Source organism: Sinocyclocheilus rhinocerous, unplaced genomic scaffold (assembly GCF_001515625.1).
Source record: "Sinocyclocheilus rhinocerous isolate Xijiao unplaced genomic scaffold, SAMN03320098_v1.1 scaffold692, whole genome shotgun sequence".
Classification (NCBI taxonomy): Eukaryota; Metazoa; Chordata; class Actinopteri; order Cypriniformes; family Cyprinidae; genus Sinocyclocheilus; species Sinocyclocheilus rhinocerous.
The window spans coordinates 299,929-319,906 of record NW_015638954.1 but is presented as its reverse complement, the minus strand read 5'-3'; the positions used below and the strand labels follow the sequence as shown (position 1 = coordinate 319,906).

The 19,978-nt window shown below is 36.8% G+C and overlaps 1 protein-coding gene across 2 annotated transcripts in view; it reads left to right on the top strand.

Moving 5' to 3' along the window:
- The window catches only part of LOC107750308 (arf-GAP with Rho-GAP domain, ANK repeat and PH domain-containing protein 2-like), an 87,493-nt gene that overhangs the window by 32,618 nt on the left and 34,897 nt on the right, over positions 1 to 19,978 (top strand). For both annotated transcript variants that reach the window (XM_016565631.1, XM_016565632.1), the window contains exons 9-14: positions 109 to 287; positions 4,938 to 5,044; positions 10,156 to 10,355; positions 12,514 to 12,599; positions 13,221 to 13,403; positions 16,186 to 16,360. In XM_016565631.1, the coding sequence (XP_016421117.1) occupies positions 109 to 287; positions 4,938 to 5,044; positions 10,156 to 10,355; positions 12,514 to 12,599; positions 13,221 to 13,403; positions 16,186 to 16,360 (930 nt within the window). The remainder of the gene's footprint in view (positions 1 to 108; positions 288 to 4,937; positions 5,045 to 10,155; positions 10,356 to 12,513; positions 12,600 to 13,220; positions 13,404 to 16,185; positions 16,361 to 19,978) is intronic.

The window sequence follows — 19,978 nt, the reverse complement described above, 5'->3', positions numbered from 1 at the left end:
ACACACACACACACACACACACACACACACACACACACACACACACACACACACACACACACACACTTCTGCTTCTTACCTCCCTCCATCTTTTGTCTTCCCTCTAAGGAGAACGTCAGGATTGGCTAGAGGTTCTCCAGTCTGCTGTGAGCTCCCAGCCCTCCATTTCCCATCAGCCTCACAAAAATAACACAAACAAGAGTGGCTACGTCGAGCTGCGTGGCCTCAAAGGAAGAGTCTACCTCAGCCTCATGGGAACCAGCTTTAGACTCTGTAAAACAGACCAGGTAGATCTATAGTATATGCATTTTTTTTTTTTTAATATTGGTTCTTTTTGACATTGTTAAATGTTGATCTGGATTCATACTGCTGCTGTCCGCATGAGTTTAAAATAAGTACCAGACCTCAACAACCATGTTCAGGGTCCCCCAACCTGTCTATCTGTCCACCATCAAACTTCACTGTGCTAAGCCATTGCTTCGGCCAGCTTGTATGTCCATCTATCTACTTCTTGTCTGTCTGTCTCTTTTATCTGTCTGTTTGTATCTGTAAGTCTCAGTGGCTAAACCATTGCTTCGACCAGCCTGTTTGTCTGCCTATCTAGCTCTTGACTATCTCTCTGTAAACGATATTACTTTATTACTCTGTAAATTAATTAGAATTTTTCTTCCTTTGTTTTTGTATATATAATTGTCCATCCATCCGTCCATCTACCTTTAAACTTCACTGTGCTAAGCCATCTATCTATCTGTCTGTGTGTCTGTCTGTCTATCTATCTATCTATCTATCTATCTGCAAACTCTATTACTTTATTACTCTGTAAATTGATTACTTAAATTTTTTTCTTATTCTCCCTTTGTTTTTTTATATAATTCTGTCTGTCTGTCTTTAATGTCTGTTTGTGTCTACAGTACCTTCAGACTTCACATCTCTTGTCTGTCTGTCTCTGTGTAAACTCTATATCTATTTAAACTTTATTACTGTGTTTAATTACTTACCTTTTTGTATTATTTTCCTTATACACCCTTTATTTGTGTGGAGATAGTTGGACACTGTTTTCTCACGGTAGTGAAATAACCCAAACTTTCACACTTCATGTTTTAAAGTATGTGACATCTGTTTTGTGCTCCCTCCTATGTGAATGAGCCCATATGCTGAGCGTATAGTTATTACAATGCACACACAAGCCCTGACATTTCGCATGCATGTGTATGTGATCTATGCCTAATCGGTCTCAGTTTTAAACGAGATTAAGCTGAGAATGTTATTCTGTATGAATAGGTGGCACACACGCTCACACACACTTTATCATCTCTGTTTGTCTTTCATTATTTTCCTTATTAACACAAGCAAACATCTTTGTCTTCATTCTGCAAGGAAATTGTTTTTCGTCAGCCGATTTAGCATGCGGGAGAGGGAAAGAGAAAGAGAGCAGTGAAAATGGAAATTGATTGTATTGTTTTTGCATTAAATCCTCTCCGTGGCAATCACGCCGACAAGTGGTGAGAGAAATGTGAGGGAATGGAGGAAAAGAGGGCATGGGGGAAAGAAATGGAATGAGAGAAAGAGGGAGTGAAGGAGGAACTGGGCAGAGAGACAAGAACGGAGGGATAACAGAAGGAGGTGAAGACAGCAGTGGCTGCTGAGGGATGAAGAAAACACAAAGGAGCATAAAGATGGAGAGAGAGGAAAAAGGTGCGGTGGTGGGTAGCTCGGTTCATGTTCAGTGAAGTGGAGTATTTAATTTAACAAGATGAACGAGCTGCCCAGGACGCTGTTTTTTTCCTCCCTTCCCATCTTGGATAGGATGAAATGTACTGCCCTTCTCTCCTCTGAGGTCAGGCCATGATGTTTCCCCAAGGTAATGAAAGTCAACCTAACAGGCAAGCCCAAGTCACGTGACGCCACTACAGTTTAGTGCTGCATCGATTTTTGATTTCCTTACTTAAACTATTTGCTCCATAGCAAAGAACACAAAAAGACCAAACACATGGCCACTTCAAAGGGTCTCTGATGGCTAATGTCTAAAAGGACAATTATTTGGTTTGTCATTAGATGTTTATTAGAAATGCATTTAGTTGCATTTAATTTGATAGTTTCACTGCAATGGAGTGTAGGCTGCATGTGCTGCAGTTTTAATATACCATATCAAATTAAAACTAGTTCAATCTTGAGATAAAATGTCTCAAGACCCCTGTTTTTTTTCCATTTTGTTGTGCTGTTTTTAAATCAGGGCTATGCAACATTCAGAATGTGTATACCGGGACAAACAAAAAGTGAAGCACATATGCGCATAATGGATTGACCAACAAACTGTCAGTCATTTTTTTTTTTCGTTTTTAAATCCAGGTTGCTAAAATGCAAATGTAACTCCTATAACACGGCATGCAAACCACTTGATCTGTGAAAAGTTTTAGATACCTTATTTTGGCCAAATTCTAAGTATGCTTGAAAAAGAACGCAATTCTATTGCTATAAATTTAGGGGAATTAAAAAAAAATGAAACAATCCAGCACAAACAAAGACAAAATATTGTCAATACTCGTACAAAATAAATATGTTGTGTCTACATAAAAGTATTGAGAAAACTGGTTCAATTGAATTTAAATGTACCATTAAAAAATATAAAACTTTCTGTATGGTTTGTGTGAGAGTTTCTGTTTATGTAGAACATTCCAAATGGTCACTTAAATCGCTTTTGTTGTTTTATTTTATTTACAATGCTTAATGGGAAGGCAGCTGCCTTTGCTGTAATGTGCAAGGCATTCCGTTAGGCTTGTAACAGAGCCTTTTATTTTGAAATAAAAGACTGGGTGCTGTTTTTATGTTTCGGACAGCATAAAAAGCAAGAAATGTTGAAGAGACAAAAAGTTATCATGTAAAATAAGTATGTTGTCTTGCTCTGGTCATGAACTCACTGCCGTTATGAGTTCATCAATGCATCGGTTTCGCACTCTCTTTTTTTACCTTTAACTGTATTCACACCTCCTGTTCACACCTAACTCTGTCTTTTTATATTAGGCATGTGAACCTATACCTTTGAGTCTCTCTGAAGGAGTTTTCCTTTTAATTAATATAACAGAGGTGATACAGTATACTTAAAGGGGTCATATGGTGCTTTTTCTCCTAGGTTCATGAAACGGTCGTCCATAAAATGCATTGCTGTTCTGTTGTAAGTAATCTTAAAGATTCCTAAATGCATCTACTTTCGGAAGGCCAAATAAAGTGCTTTTGCTTTCGCCTAGAAACACACAGCGTCTCCCTGACATGGCTGCTTCAACACTAACTGCGGTTACTGAAACCACGCCTTCTTTCTTTGCGAGTCTTAACTTTGATAAAGAATATCTCTTTGGTTTTGAGACTTTAGTCTTTGCAACTTCAGGGATCTTATCTATGCACAATCAGCTTGTAACACTCCAAAGAGAAAGGAAAACTTGAAATCGCATCATATGACCCCTTTAAAGATTTCAATGCTTATGCACTTTTCAATGCACTTATGATTTAAACAGAAGTTCATTATTTCCATCCATAAGACATTTTTCAGAAATATTCTGAATTCTTAGTAAAAGACAGGTCTTAAGGCTAAGGATGGTAACTGTAATGATAACTGTAAATTATGAACAGTTGTTCTAATTCTGTAAGAATAGGAAAGTTCACACCATAACTATTATGATATCATTGGAATCACTTTCAGAATGACTTTTTTTTTCCAGCTGATAAATGATCAAATCTATGACAGTCAATAAGAAACCACACAACTTTAATGAGCTTGAGCATTTAAAGTGGCAGGCGACAACACTACAGCTTGTGTAATACTGTTATCACTGTTATCGTTAGTGTGGACACTATAATATAGTTGTCATTACAGTTGTCGTTCTTGGTGTAAACGGGCCTTTGCTTTGAAAAATTGATAAAAAAAAAATTAACTAATTAATCACACATTTTTTCTAAAATGTATCTAAAATGGCCAACCCTAGCCCCAACCCTGCATTAACTGCTTTAAATATTTTTAACGCCGTTAAACTGTAAAAATCAATCACCTGTGCTAATTTTGACAGCACTAATCTGTATATGTATATATTTACAGTATATATATATATATATATATATATACAGTATATATGTATTATACACTTTTCTAGATTCTTGCATGTAAAAGCGAGTGTGTCTTAAACGCTGTGATAGACATCACATATTCACAACTATATTTGGTCAGTCCAGTTGAGTTTATCTTTCACACATCATTTGCTTTTACTCAAAAACTGGCCCTCATGACACTCAAAACACAAAAGGAGTCATTATCAAAATGTCAGATGCTGATCTTTTTCACACAGCTGTCAAGTTCAAATGCCGTTTGGCTTGGTTGACTTAAAAGGCACCCAGGTCCCCTGTAAACCAAAGAAAACTAGACTAACATTTCATAATATTACACAATTAACTTTTTTCTTGTCCCATATTCTTTCCTCCCAGAATCATCCCTTGTTCCTCCGAGAGGTTTTCATATTGCCATTGCCCTTGAAGTAATTGGTAAAGTCTGTAAAGAAAGTTTGTTGTGTGTTTCCTGCTTGTTCTTGTGTGAAATAAACTTTGTCATTCATTCAGACTCTGATCAATGGATCAGCAGGTATTCACCCTCCAGTGAGCTGAGTGTCTGTTCTGTGCTCCCTTTGACCCTTCTCACACAACAGTGTCCTTGCATTTGTACGATTTTTATAGTTAGACTTTGTTTTCCTTATTCACTTCATTCACTACAGCTACAGTGTTCTAAACAGACACACATAATGTCTGACTGTGAATGCTTTTGTCCATTCACATAGCAGTCACTGATCTGCTTTATTTACTCTACTGTGTTCATTTCTTTATTTTAGTTCCTGATGTTGGAATTTTCTTGGATATGAAAAATTGAGTGTTTTGATGTTTATGCTGGTTCTTCACAGGACTTTAATGCTGGGCTGGCCATCACTGTTGTGGACCTGACGGCTGCGTGTGTGAAACAAGTTGAGAGGAAAGGATTTGAGATCACTACACCTTTCAAATCCTTCTGGTAAACTGCTAAAATATTATTTACTGTATATTAGCATAAGGCCAGAAAAAAGAAAATCTCTTATCATCAAAATAAAATATTAGCATAAATTGACTGGTAGATGTTGTTTTAAAGAGATTTCAGATGACCTTCAAACAGAGTTAAGCTTCTTACCTGGACGTCCTTAATATCACTTTATGCTAAAAAATCATCAAAGCTTCACTCAAGGTCAGCCTTGGAGGATTAAGTTTTCTTAGTGCAAATAATGATTTATTTACACAAGTGCCTTCAGAGTTCAGAGATGCTCTAAATTTCAAATACAGGTTCTGATTACATAAACATTTTTCATATGCTTTCATTTGCTGAATAGTTATTTGGGAATTTAACTTCTAATAAAAATTGCATTGTTGCTTGCATAATATAGTATATAGACTTCTTAAAACCATAGTGTGCTACTTACCTACTTAAATAGAGTATTTTATCCTCTAGCCAAGTGTTATGTTAATTATAAAAGTATTTTATTCAGTTCTTTCTCTATAAAAATACCATCTAATATAATAGACATTTCATTCCAAATTTGTGTGTACTGTGATAATGTTAGGATCAACTGTGAGCATTAGTTAAGTTCCGTGTGTGTGTGTGTGTGTGTGTGTGTGTTTTGTTGAGGAGCACTATTTTTGAGATGTGTGACTGAGTGTTAATGGAGTGTTAGTGCTGCTTATAAATCATTTCAAAAGAGTCACCTGAGGATAATGCGCTACTAACACTCTTAAAAATCTTTATTGGCATAAATGGTTCCATGAAGAACCTTCAACATCCATGGAAACATTTCATTGCACATTGGTTCTTTATTGTGTAAAAAAAAGATCTTCAGATTTTTGAAATGTTCTTCACACTAAAAATATGGTTCATTTAAGAACATATGTAGACATTAGACAGCAAGACAATTAACTATTGTTTGGAACATATTCATATTGTAAGAATTTAAAATAATTGACAAATAATATGCAAACCTCTAAGATTGGTGAGTTCTGAAAAGAATGTGATTGCTTTTCCAGTGTGGGATTGACCTATTCTGCCATTGAAAAACTTTGCTGATCTGCTTTTCACAACTGCATTGTATTCAAGTGCAATGTGAGTGGATCAAAAGAGATTTCAGAGAAACTTAGGAGAAGAGTTCTTGAAGCACATACGTCTGGGAAGAATTATGAAAGGATGTTTTGGGCCCCCATAGTCCAGAGTCAGGCAGGTTACTCCTGGATGAAACTCCATTTCTACATTTCCTGGGGGTAGGCATTTTACAATCCTAAATTCAAGAACATGCTGAAGAGTCCTCAAACAACATACAAAGAATATAAAATATGTTGCTTGTAGAAAACAAAATGCTGTATTTACTCCAAAATCTTATTTGAAAGTTAAACTATGCTGGAGGGTGTATAATATTATGAAGCTGCTTTTCTGCCTCAGGGCCTGCAACTTATTTAGGCACCAGTGAATTCCAAGTGACTTCATGAACATCCAAAATTACAGCAGATTGTCAAAATATTGAGGAAAAAATTAAATATTCATCATTCAGAAGCATTCAGTAGATCGGCTTCTGATATTTACATTTTTACATGAATTATTAGTTGTTTAATGTTGGTTCTATTGTTAAATGGCAGCATTAGTGAAGGAATGTCACCAGAAGCTGTGTTTTACAGGTAAAGCAACTTATTTAATGTATTGTTTACTTTTGTATTGTGATATCATTGTTGTGTTAAAAAAAACAGTTTGAACTTAAAGGAGTAGCACCCGGTGTGGTCTTCCATCTGCTTCAAGGTTCAATATGTTGAGGATTCAGAGATGCTCTTCTGCATACCTCGGTTGTAACAAGTGGTTATTTGAGTTACTGTTGCTCTTCTATCAGCTCAAACCAGTCTGGTCATACTCTGACCTTTGGCATCAAAAAGGCATTTTCACCCACAGAACTGCCGCTCACTTGATATTCTCTCTTTTTCTGACCATTCTCTGTAAACCCTAGAGATGGTTGTGCGTGAAATTCCCAGTAGATCAGCAGCTTCTGAAATATTCAGAACAGCTCGTCTGGCACCAACAGCCATGCCACATTGAAAGTCACTTAAATTACATTTCTTCCTCATTCTGATGCTCGGGTTGAATTTCAGCAGATTGTCTTGACTATAGCCCTATTCGAATGGGACTAGTTTTACAGGGGGTCGTTAGAGAAATTTGTGTTTCAAAGGCGTACTTTGCGATTTTAATCCCATCTGAATCTGCCACGTCTGTTTTTCTCACACAACCCCTGTAATAATTCCAGAGCAAATTACCTACAGTTTTTTGGCAAACTCTGAGAACACTAATCCCGTCCATGATTGCGGACGATATTTTTTTCATAACACGTTTCTTTGTGTGTTTTGGCCAACGTGAATAACCGTAGACACTCTTACCGTGCACATTTTTGATATGTTTGCCTTCCGGCAAAGAAATAATAATAAAAAAGAAATTATAATAATAAAATCAAGAGCCAGATCACGTGAACTGTTAAGACTGGCTACTTTAATATCAGCGTCAGGTAAGATTACTCACCATCATTTCTGCACTCAATTATATAATGTTTTAATTACATACCTTTACGAAAATTAAACATGGTTTTACTACAAAAAAAAAAAGTTAAACTAAAGTAACCACAAATTAACCATGGTTTTGCTATACTAGCCATAGCTTAACCATAGTATTTGTAGTAAAAATGTGGTTATACTAATGATAATCAATCCGAATGACTATATGCAATGCACGCATATAGAGTGCGTAATCTCTGCAAAGCCCAGATGTACAAAACAGACCCTCCCACCTCTGTAATAAACACGGAGATGTTTAATCCCGTCCGAATTGGTACATTAAATTGGCAGACATCGTGTGATAAGAATCGAAACTCAAACGTACTGTAGTTTAGAAAAATAGGGCCAAGTCTGTGTATGTGCCTAAATGCATTGAGTTGCTTCCATGAAATTGGCTGATAATTTTTTTTGCATTAACAAGCAGTTGAACAGGTGTACCTAATAAAGGGGCTGGTGAATGTATGTTTGCAACAAAATAACATTTTCTGAGCCATTCCTACAAAACTCCAGATTCCTAGAATGCCAAGTATTCATTCAATTTTCTCACAGCTCTATCTGGAATTGTACATGAATTGTTTTAACCAAACCTGAAGTCAGTAAGCTAAAACGTATTTACTTACTATTACATTCACTACCTAGTTTGTAACATTTCAAGAGAAGTGAAACTTTTTTGTCTTGGTTCATTTATTAAGGCGTTCCTACTTAGGAGATTTACCTCTTAGTATAAGTGATTGCACCAACCAAAATATAATATGGATTAAACGGCTGAACTTTGCAAAAAGATTAGTGTCAAATAGTTGAATCTTTTTTGGCTGTTTATAATGAAACTGAGTGCTTGCATAGCTGGACAGTGTGAGATTTATTAATGGCAGAGGAAACTCTGTCGATTTCTTCTTTTTGAGCCTTTTTAGTATCATTTTTTTCAGAGTTTGTTGCCTGCTGTGTTATTTTCTAGCAGCCACTCTCTCATTATGACTGTCCTGCCACTCTGATACTATCCATCTGAAGCACACTCATTATTGATCTGTTTTTTCTTCCTCTTTCGTTCTTTTTTTTCTTTATAAATATCAGCTCTGTTATAACGGCTGTACAGTACAGGCATCGCTCACCTGTGACCCCACACAAGCTGATGTTTCCAACAAAGCAGCCATTTGCGGAGGCCTAATCGATGAGATGTTTTTGTGTTTGTTTTTTAATGATCCTTTTATGGCTCATGCAGTTCCCCCGCTAAAAAAAAGACCCAACAATAACAACAACAAACAATGAAAAGCTATCGCTCTCTTTGTTTGGCTGGTGCGCGTTGTTAAAGATTTTTCCTCTTTATCTCCTAGCTTTGTTTTTGTGGACAGGACAGAATATTGATCTGTTTGTAGTTGCGTTCTAAACACTGAGCGATATGAGGCCGGACGACTATATAGTATTAGTTGTTGGCAAAATAATTGGAATTTTTCTCGGAAATTACGTATCAAGGTCTCTGTGCTCATTTAAAATAATGTGCGCAGAGGGGGTCATAATGGAAATGGAAAGCAGATTCAGAGCTATTACTGGTTTTTACATTTGGGCTGCACTCTGGCTCATCACTGCCAAAAATGCAATAATGAACATTTAAAAAGTGGTGTTCACCATTGTTATTTGTCTGGTACTTGACCAGGGCCCAGTGGGACTCAAACTGTTGGGTTTTAAGCCAGGGTGAACTTAGCCAAATAGAACTTTGGGTTTTATGTTTAACATATTTTGTTTATGCACACACAACGACTCCCCATATTTGAGTCAGTGCTTAGAGAGCTGATGGCAAGGGATTCAGGCCCTGTCTTAAAATTTGACAGTAACGGATTTGGACTTCAACTTAAAGGGATAGTTTACCCAAAAATGTGGATCTGTAATTCATTTACTAACCCTCATACCATTCCAAACCTATAGGGCTTTCATGCTTTCATGGAAGACAAAAGAAGACATTCAAAAAAATGTGTTAATCGCTCTTTTCCATGCAATGACAATGAATGCTTTTAAGCTTCAAAAAGGACACAGAAGCACCATAAAAGTCTCAGAAAAGGTCAATACTATTTGTGCAAATTCATATAACCAACTGAATCCAATGTGAAATCTGTTTGGGGCAATCTTTCACCCTCACAAGAAATTCCTGATTGTGTAATTTCCTTTAAAAATGACTAGATTTTGCCCAGACAATTCGCCAGACAATAGGGAATGTGACCACTCCTTCAGACCTGTTCACACCAAGGGCAATCACTATAACGATAAAGGTATATTTTTAAAAAATCGTTCTAAATTTCAACACCAAAACTTTATAACAATTATGGCACAGAGGAGCAATATTGCTGGAATCACTTTCAGAACAATTTTATTCAGCTGATGAATGATAAAAACATTGACAGCCAATCAGAGTCAGTACTGCTTTAAAGAGCCCAGTGATTGCCTTTTTTAAATCACCTACTGTAATACTTAATCTATAATCAGTCTGATAAAGTGTATGTAAGAGTTTTGTATCATTTTTGTCAGTTTCACAGTGGACTCTGAGCGTGAGAGAGAGGAATGGATAGAAGCAGTACAGGAGTCCATCGTAGAGACGTTGTGCAATTATGAGGTGCTGGAGAAGGTTTGGTTCAACAGATCCAACAGGGAGTGCGCTGATTGTCAGGCTCCTGAGCCGGAATGGGCCTCCATCAACCTGTGTGTGGTCATCTGCAAGAATTGTGCTGGTAAGAAACAATTATGAACACAAAGAACAGATCAAGAACAAACACAACAGGAATGGAACATGAAACACACAATGTATTAAGCACACACTCTAAAGCACGAAGCAATAAAAGTTTACTTGGTTCCTATGTCTTCAGTTGAAAAGGATCAGTAGGATTTTTGTTTTTAAAGAAATTAATAGTTTTATTAAGCAAAGACAAATTAAGTGAATCAAAATCAAACAGAATTTTCCTTTTGAACTTCTTTAAGTAAAAAAAAAATATCGAGCACCAATGTAGAGTATTAGAATGATTTCTGAAGGGTCATGTGACACTGAAGACTGGAGAAAAGTCTGCTAAAAATTCAGCTTTACCATCACAGTAATAAATTGCAGTTTAACATATATTATGATAGAAAACAGCTATTTTAATTTATAATAATATTTCTTCATAATTCTTCTGTTTTTGCTGTATTTTTGATCAAATAAATGCAGCCTTGCTGATCATAAGAGACTTCTTTCAAGCAACAAATTAATTATTGACCCCAAAATTGTTACTGGACATATTAAATATCTTCTCACTGGCTGTGAGAAGAATATTGTGTCACGTTACACCGCAGTTTAGTGTGGATAGATAAACTAGTCTGAAAAATAGACAAACGTGTGGTAAGGAACAGTTGTTACATCATAGAGAGTAACAAAACAACGCACAAACAGATTTATATTTATTCATTATTTGTCTTTTACAGGTACAGACTAAATGCTCTTCATAGCCATCTTACTCCATCTCTCCTTAGACAGTTCCTTTGCTCTTTTTCCCGATATTGTGGTTGCTTAGATTATTGTGACCACCCTCCGACGCCATAAATTAACTCATTATTTCAGTTACGCAGCCATGTAATGTTACATTAGGTCACAATACAGGAGGAACCAGTGGCTGAACTTGTGCAAATGGCTGCTGAATAAGCCATCGAATGGGGAGACACTTTCCCTAAATGTGCACCGCAGCCTTCATGGGATCTATGGCACAGACACTTTAATTAGCTGCGCTTCTGCAGCCGACAATTAGGAGAGCGAGAGCGAAATACTGGGAATATAACGAACAGCTAACGATTAAATGAGAGCAAATTGTCTTCGGTGGGAGACAGAGAGCGTGTGAAAGAGAGAGACGGGTGAAGTGACTTTCTCTTTCTCACAATCTGTCTTCACATTTATAATACTTATCCAACGTTCCCACTTCTTTTTTTCCCCCTCATTCACTTCTGTTTCTTTTTGCCCCGTCTTTTATCTTCCAACACACTTTGATATCAATCAACATCCCTGGCTGTGTGACACATATTCGGGTTTGTCTGTTTCTTTACACATGTAATTGCAATAAGCTCTTTAAATCGAACTCTGTGATTGGAGACATTCCTCAAGTGAGGCTACGGTTACCATAGAAACTCCCGCTATGCCCATTTTTCACTCTTCCTTTCTTTTAATAGTTTCAAATAAGGTAACAAAGAGAAATTTCTCCACCTTTCTGATGGTTTTGTTCTCTTTTGATGCTTTAAATAGGGTTTCATTGAAAAAAACGCTGTGTTTAAGGTACTTTCCTGTCTTAGAAGTTTTCTTCGATGGCACTAAAAAACCCTTAACGAGTGCCCTTAATGCATACATACTAACACGTACACAGAGCATCTTTAGTCCCGTTGGCTCTCAGGCGGCTCTAATGATCTTTGATGGCAAACTGGTACTCTAAAATGCTACTAATTATGCCGGAAAATCACACACTCCATATTCAAATATGTGTTTCTCCCTGCCATGTTTAATTCATCTGTTTCTCGCATAAACAACGACTACGACAGTGCCTGGAGTTCAGCTAAATAAATGCGCAGACCAACAAACACAATTAATTACTTATGATTCATTAGCAATTAATGGCTTTTTCGTGCCTTTCATTTGCAATTATAGCTGTGGCAGGCTGGAGAAAAGAGTGCTTGGGAAGGATACGATGAAATGTATAATGAGTGTGACTCTGTCTGTATGTGTGTCATACGAGTCGTTGCTTTATACCATTTAGTGTGAAGTTGTACTTAGTTTTGAGGTTAAGCAGGACACTTTTAGTTAACAGGAAGTTTTGACTATTAAATTAACATTGTCTGTTTTAGATGTGAAAAGTTCAGATCAGTATCTGTTTCCAGGTCAGCATCGATTCCTGGGTCCTGGGATCTCAAAGGTCCGCAGTATGAAGCTAGACAGCAGCATATGGACCAACGAGCTCATTGAGGTACCGATCTGTTGTGGTAGTCACTTCTTACATATTGATTTTAAAGGGATAGTTCTCTCAAAAATGAAAAATCTGTTGATTTATAGTTACTCACCCTGATGTCATTCCAAAGCCTTAAGAACAAAGGAAGATATTTTGGTCACACTTTATTTTTAGGTCCAATTCTCGCCATTAACAAGCCATTAACTATGACTTTTGCCTCAATAAACTCCTAAGTTGCTGCTTATTAATAGTTAGTAAGGTAGATGTTAAGTTTAGGTATTGGGTAGGATTAGAGATCATGCAGAATATGTGCTTTATAAGTACTAATAAACAGCCAATATGTTAATAATAGGCATGCTAATAAGCAACTAGTTAACAGTAAGAATTTGTCCCTATACTTAAAGTGTTATTGATATTTTTAATGAAACCTGAGAGATTTCTGTCCCTCCATTGAAAGTCCATTCCATGGAGGAAATAAAGGGATGGAAAGGTTTCATTAAAAATACCTTAGTTTGTTTTTCGAACAAAAATCTGGGTGTAGAATGACCTGATGTTGAGTATGATGGCAGAGATTTCATTTCTGGGTGATCTAACTTTCTTGTGAAATACATTGTCCTCACGTTCTGTCCCTCTCTTTAGCTGGTTTTAGACGTTGGAAATAAAAATTCCAACAGCTTCTGGGAAGCAAATCTTCCCCCAGAGGAGGAGCTTTGCATGCAGCCGTCACTGGAGCAGCGTGCATCCTTTATTCGCAGGAAGTACAAAAAGAGGAAGTACAAGAAAGTTCTAGAAGGTCTAAACACTCAAGAGGAACTCAACAAGGTGTTTGTAAGAGAGCATGTGTGCTATTATTGGCCTTTGGCTTAGTGTTATTTTTTTCTACCTCATTAAAAGGCCCATTAGGGCTGGAGATGTTGGTCGCTGTGTGTGCGTGTGTGTGTGTGTGTGTGCATCTGTTGTTGCTCTGGCTCACCTGATAGCCCAGGTGTAAATTAGGGTTACCATGGTAACTGGCTCTCATCAATTTTCAGAGCTGGTTGCCAGAGTTATGTTAAAACCAAGATTCTGCTTTGAATCTTTTTGCATAGCACTAAATAATGGAACTACAATCAAAGTGCTGTAAAGTTACAGTCGGAAAACAAAGTATGTTATAAGAAATTGAATGGATGATAATGGGTGTGTTATGAGTTAACACGATTTCCTGTGCATAATTCATAATTATGCTGTATTTGTGTGTGTGTGTTTTGATTGTTCCTACTGAGTTTGCCCGCATTACTCTTTCCTAAGCTAAAAGATGCTATTTTTCCTTACCGTCAGCACTAACACAGATCAAGCCTGCTTTTGTCTTCTGGAGAGGGGTGGCAAAAGAGAGGGAGCGAGAGGATTGGAACTGTGGATTACGTGTGTGTGAGATGAGAGCAGCACTGGGGAGTTTTCAGGGGTTCTTCTTAAAAAGTTATATGATTGTGTGCGTGTGTGTCAGAGAGAGAGACAAAGAGAGTGAGAGGAAGATAATGAATATAGTGCAGATACATACAGAGGTGAGATTAGATTATAAATGGAAGGGTACGTCTGGGACAGACACAAACAAAATGTTCCAGAAAAATCCTCCCTGTTCTCAAAGTTTTTGTTTAAGCCCTGATGTGATATATGTCTTTAAGTTTTCATTTTAGTTCCTGTCTGATACTTTCGTTCAGCCTGAAGTTTCGAGCAGTAGTCATCCTGGTAGGCAGTGGTTTTGGGTTTATGAGATATGACAACAATTCAGAAGTTGCTCTTTTTTTGAAAAAAGTAAAAACCTGAAAGTGCTTACATTGTTGGGACCAGCCAAAGTAGAACTAGTTAATAAGCATACAAATTAATGTGAAAATGAATATGTTAAAATGCAGAAAGGTTTGTGTGAAGGTCAGATTTAGCAGATGAGAATTATAATTTGCTCAGTGTGATAGAAGTCCCCACCACGATAGATCTTAATGGCATTTTATATAAAAGAAGGCATCTTAATGGCATCACACACGCACATACATTTAATCAAGAAGTGACAGTAAAGACATTTAGAATGTTACAAAAAATCTATTTAATAAAGGCTGTTCTTTTGAACTTTCTGTTCATCAAAGTGCTGTAAAAAATATGCCGGTTTCCACAAAAATATTAAGCACACCAAATCAGCATATTTTCAGCATACACTGAGGACTAGAATGATGGCTGCTGAATTTTATTTCAGTCTCTGCCATCAGTGGCACAATTTATCATTATGTTGTATTTGTAGAGTATATATGTGTGTGTTTATCTGGATTATAGTCAACAGCTCCAATTAAAATAAGTGACCTCCAGAAAGTCTCTTCAGAAAAGGTGACCTAGAGAACATGTACACACACGCTAAGGGATGTCCTTGGGTTTTATGTCATTGGAACAACATTATAAGGTCACCTAGACACCAAATGGGAAAGGGAAAGCGAAAGGGAACTGGTGTTTTATTCTTTTTAATCTGGTACAACAAATGCACAGCAAATAGGCTAAAAGTTATGAATAGAAAATATTAAATTATCTTTATTATTTGTCTAAATTAAATTTAGTATTGTCATTATTGTCATCAAGTAAGTAACTGTCACTGTGCATACATCTCATATCATGCTGGAGAACATGATCATCAGGATGACACAAAACTTGTGGAGTTAAAGCAGGTCATGTGTTGGTATCATTTAAAAAGAGACAAAGCAAAAGAAAGAAACAGCAGTCATTACTCCAGTCTTCAGTGTCACGTGATCCTTCAGAAATCATTATAATATACTGAGTTGGTGCTCAAGAAACAGTCTTATTATTATCAGTGTTGAAACACTGTTGTTGTGCTGCATAATATTTTTGTAGTAACGATGATACATGATTTTCAGGATTCTTCAATGAATCATTCAAAAGAACAGCATTTATTTAAATTTTTTTTTTGTAACAGTTTAAAAGATCATTTTAATGCATCCTTGCTTAATAAAAGTGATTTCTTAAAAATAATCGTACTTACTCTAACCTTAGTGTAGTCTTTACGAAAAATAAGAAAATAATTTGAAATTATATAATACTTTTCACTAGTAGTCTGAGATGTTTTGATTCTTCTGTACATATATGTGTATGTGTGTGGTTTACTGTTTCAGTGTCCTTGTTCTCCAGCGGCTCTAGCTTGGTTGAGGGGGATCGATAGCTTGGCTGGATCGGACTGTTTTAGATGAAAGCAGTGTTCGACTGAATTACTCCCGCCAACACTCTCTCTCTCGCTCTCTCAGAGACACACACTATTGTATTTATTGACTCTTTCCCCCTCCCTCTCTTTTTAATTGGACTGACTGCATTCTTTCTTTGGATGCCTCGCTTCCTGTCAATGTCAATGTCAATGTTATTCTGTACCAAGATACCAAGTAAAGCTGCATGCAACAAATGTTTGTTTTTCATATTAGCCGCAAAAGGAGTGGTACTTTGACAATATTGTTAGTTAATTCATCATGTGCTGTCAGTTTCAGTGTAGTCTTTGCGTGCTGCTGTGCTCTTCCCATCACTGATGCTCAGTCGTGTTCATACAACGTGTTTTGTTGCATGTGTGTGTGTGTGTCCAAAGGCGCTGTGTGCAACAGTAGTTCTCCCTGACATCCTGCAAACCATGGCCCTGGTTTTCAGCGGGGCGGATGTGATGTGTGCAACCGGTGACCCTCAGTACTCCACCCCATATCTACTGGCTCAGAAAGCAGGCCAGAGGCTGCAGATGGAGTTTCTCTACCACAACAAGCTCTCAGGTGTGTGTGTGCTAAAGAAACTGTCACTTCATCATGATGTGTACAGGCCGCCGTACTTTGCAATATCCCGCGAAATGCGTGCCACCACATATACACTACCTTTCCAATGTTCAGTGTTTCAGTAAGATTTTTATTTATTTAGTTTTTATTTTTTGAAAGAAAGTAATACTTTTATTCAGCAAGGACACAGTAAATTTATCAAAAATATAAGTAGCAACATTTATAATGTTACAAAGTATTTCTGTTTCAAATAAATTCTGTTCTTGTCGGCACCGATAGCCTTGTGGGCAGCACGCCGACATATGGCGCAGTTGCACTTCGGCTGTCCCGAGATCGAATCCCGCCTAGTGCACCTTTCCCGTTCCCAACCCCCCATCTCTCTCCCCCACTCACTTCCTGTCATATCTCTACTGTCCTGGCAAAAACGCCAAAAAAAAAATTCTGTTCTTTAGATCTTTCTGTTCATTAAAGATCCCAGAAAAAATGTATCACTGTTTCCACAAATGTTAAGCAGCATATTACAATGATTTCTGAAGGATTGTGACACTTGTGACACTGAAGACTAGAGTAATCGATGCTAAAAATTCAGCTTTGCCATCACAGAAATAAGTTACATTTTAAAGTGTGTTAATATTGAATAAATATTTAAAATTGCAATATTATTTCGCAATATTCCAGTTTTTACAGTATTTTTGATCAAATTTATGCAGCCTTGGTGAACGTAAGAGACTTCTTTCAACCAGCATTGATTTGGTTTGATTGACTTCATTAATCCAAAAGGGAAATGTCACAGCAGAGCTTACCACACAATAAAAAAATAAATAAAAAAAAAATAATAATAAAAAAAATAAAGATAAAAATACTGCATTTCATACAGCAGCCCTTTGTTTCAAGCATCAAAGTATGCACTTCACCATGATTATACAATACACAATTAAGATTATAAAATCAATCATCTAATATGACATTGATTATTCAATCTAATAGCTGGCGGCTTTTTGATGCAAAAGGAGATGAAGTTGTGTTATCAAATATGCATGAAAATGTGTAAAACTTATATTGAATGCAGATAATGAGAAGATGTACACTACATACAGTAAAAACAGTAATATTGTGAAACATTATTACAATTTCAAATAACCATTTTCTTTTTTTAAATATATTTTAAAATGTAATTTATTCCTGTGATGGCAAAGCTGAATTTTCCACAGCCATTGTTCCAATCTACTTTATAAAATGAACCTTTAGTAATAATTCTAATATGCTGATTTGGTGCTTAAAAACATTTCATATCATTAGCAATGTTGAAAACAGTTGTGCCGCTTAATATTTGTATGGAAACTGTTAAGCTTTTTTTTTTTTTTTAGCATTCTTTGATTAATAAAAAGTGAATTTAGTTTTTATTTAAAATAGATATTTTTGTAACATTATAAATGTCTTTATTGTCACTTCAATTTAATGCATCCTTGCTGAATGTAAAACAAGTATTCATTTAATTACTTTTATATGAAAAAAAAATAAAAAATCTTGCTGACCCCAAATTTTTGAAGGGCAGTGTAGACCATAACTAACATACTATTTAAATGGAAAGTTTTATGTTTTCCTGTTTTGCATTTAAATACACGCCGTCTGGTACTCACAGTCAAATTTTCATCACAACTGGCATTTCTCACAGGCTAATGGGCGACACACACACACACACACACACAAATCCTTACCTCAAGACGGCATTACCCCTGAAAGTGTCTATAATTAGCTGTAGATTGTGTGTGTGTGTCATTACATTGCTCATTTGGGGCCTTTACAGGAAGTGTGCCAACGATCCTAATTAAGCTATTCTCCAATCAGCACAGCCACAAATGTTTTACAGTGTTCTGCCAATGTTTTGTTAAGCTTACTAACATCGTAACAACAGCAGGACAACATTTGCGTAACCTCTAAATCTGTGTGGAGCTATGGCCTCATTAACTTAATGGCTTGTAAATGTGATTCTCAGTCAGATAATTCAGTCATCATCTTACACACATACACACACATTCAACTTGCAACAAGTTCCATTGTTTCTCTTGGAAAAATACACATACGCATACATTTGAATATATTACTTATGCAGGTTCTCAATTTGCATGTTGGAGGCACGTGTGCAGAGATCGCCAAATTGGACTTCCCTCCATCCTATCTCATTATCACTTTTAATCCTTCTCATTCGAACAGAGAAGTATCAGTAGCTGGAGGGAAGAGATGGATGGATGGAAAGATCCCTCAATTAAAAGGCTTTTCAATTAAAGTTATTTGAACTTTTTCCATGTTGGCGACTGGAAATGTGTGATAAAATCTTCCAGAAGAAAATTGAACCTGAGCATAGTGGCTAATTGAATCAGAATGTGATAAGGTAGTTGGCGGAAAAAGGAGTTAAAAGTGAAGGAGGAAAATAGGGAGAGCAGATGAAGAGGTAGAGCAGAACGAGGGGAGCAGAGTCAAATTCTAACCTTGAGCTTCTATGTTTGAATGGAAGTTTTACAAGCCAGTGCTTAATTTGAGCCGGATCCTGACGGACCCTGTTCCGAAAAATGTCCAATTTTGGATTTTTGCAGTGCGTGCGTGCATATGAGAGCGAGTACAGGTTTATGTTGTAATGACTTTGATTACTTAATTTTAAGGGAATTAATTATTATTAATTCATTCAGGTTTTAAAAGGAATCGAATCTGAAAATTCTGAGTCAACCTGATTAAAGCTGAATTAAAATCTGATAGTTTACACTTTAAATCAAGGGTCGTCCAGCGAGCCGGTGATTCTTAGTATATTTTAACAATTTGAATATCTGTATTCCCCCTGGCCACGGGTTAATACGATTATAATAATTCGTAAGCTCTTAGAGAGGTAACGTAATCTTTGGCAAAAGGGTTTAACCTTGAAATTATATGACACCAAACAATGATTCGTTATAAATGAAACATGAATTTTATTGGCTATTCTAGATTACATCAAAACTAAGCTAAAACACACATACACACAAACATACAGTTTCTTTAGAATGAGAGTTGACGGAGTTGCATGAAGTTTCAAAATTCTAACTCGTTTTCACGAGTGATTTAAATTCACCTGAGAGAACTCACAAAGCAGAGAATTTTAGCTTATGTTTACTGCTTAAAGTAGCTCTACACCAGTTCAGCAGAGATAAGATTTTGTTCGTTTACTTGCGTTCTGCTTGGTTGACAGCTGAAAAGCTGAGATGATGTCGTTGCTGACACGGGCTTCCTGGATGGCTGCTGAGGGAACCCCGGAGCTTTCGGATTGGTCGCTGAGGTGACGTTTGGATGACGTCCTTTTGGGGAGACCCCTCGTTGGATTGGTTGGTCTCTTGATGACGCCAGAAGCTTGAGCAGTTTTGCTACAGTCTGAGTTTGCAAGACGTTAAGTTCTTTGAAGATCGCGTTTCTCTGAAGTGTTTGAGTTTTAGATGACCGATCGCTTTGATGGTAAGCGTGTGAGCACAAGTTGGAGTGCTCTTAACACGGCGACAGGCAAAAGCAAGCAAGCAAATCTGTTCTGCATTGGGTTTTTGATCCACTGCATAAGTCCGTCCCACGACGCGACCTTCCAATCGACTTGTTGCA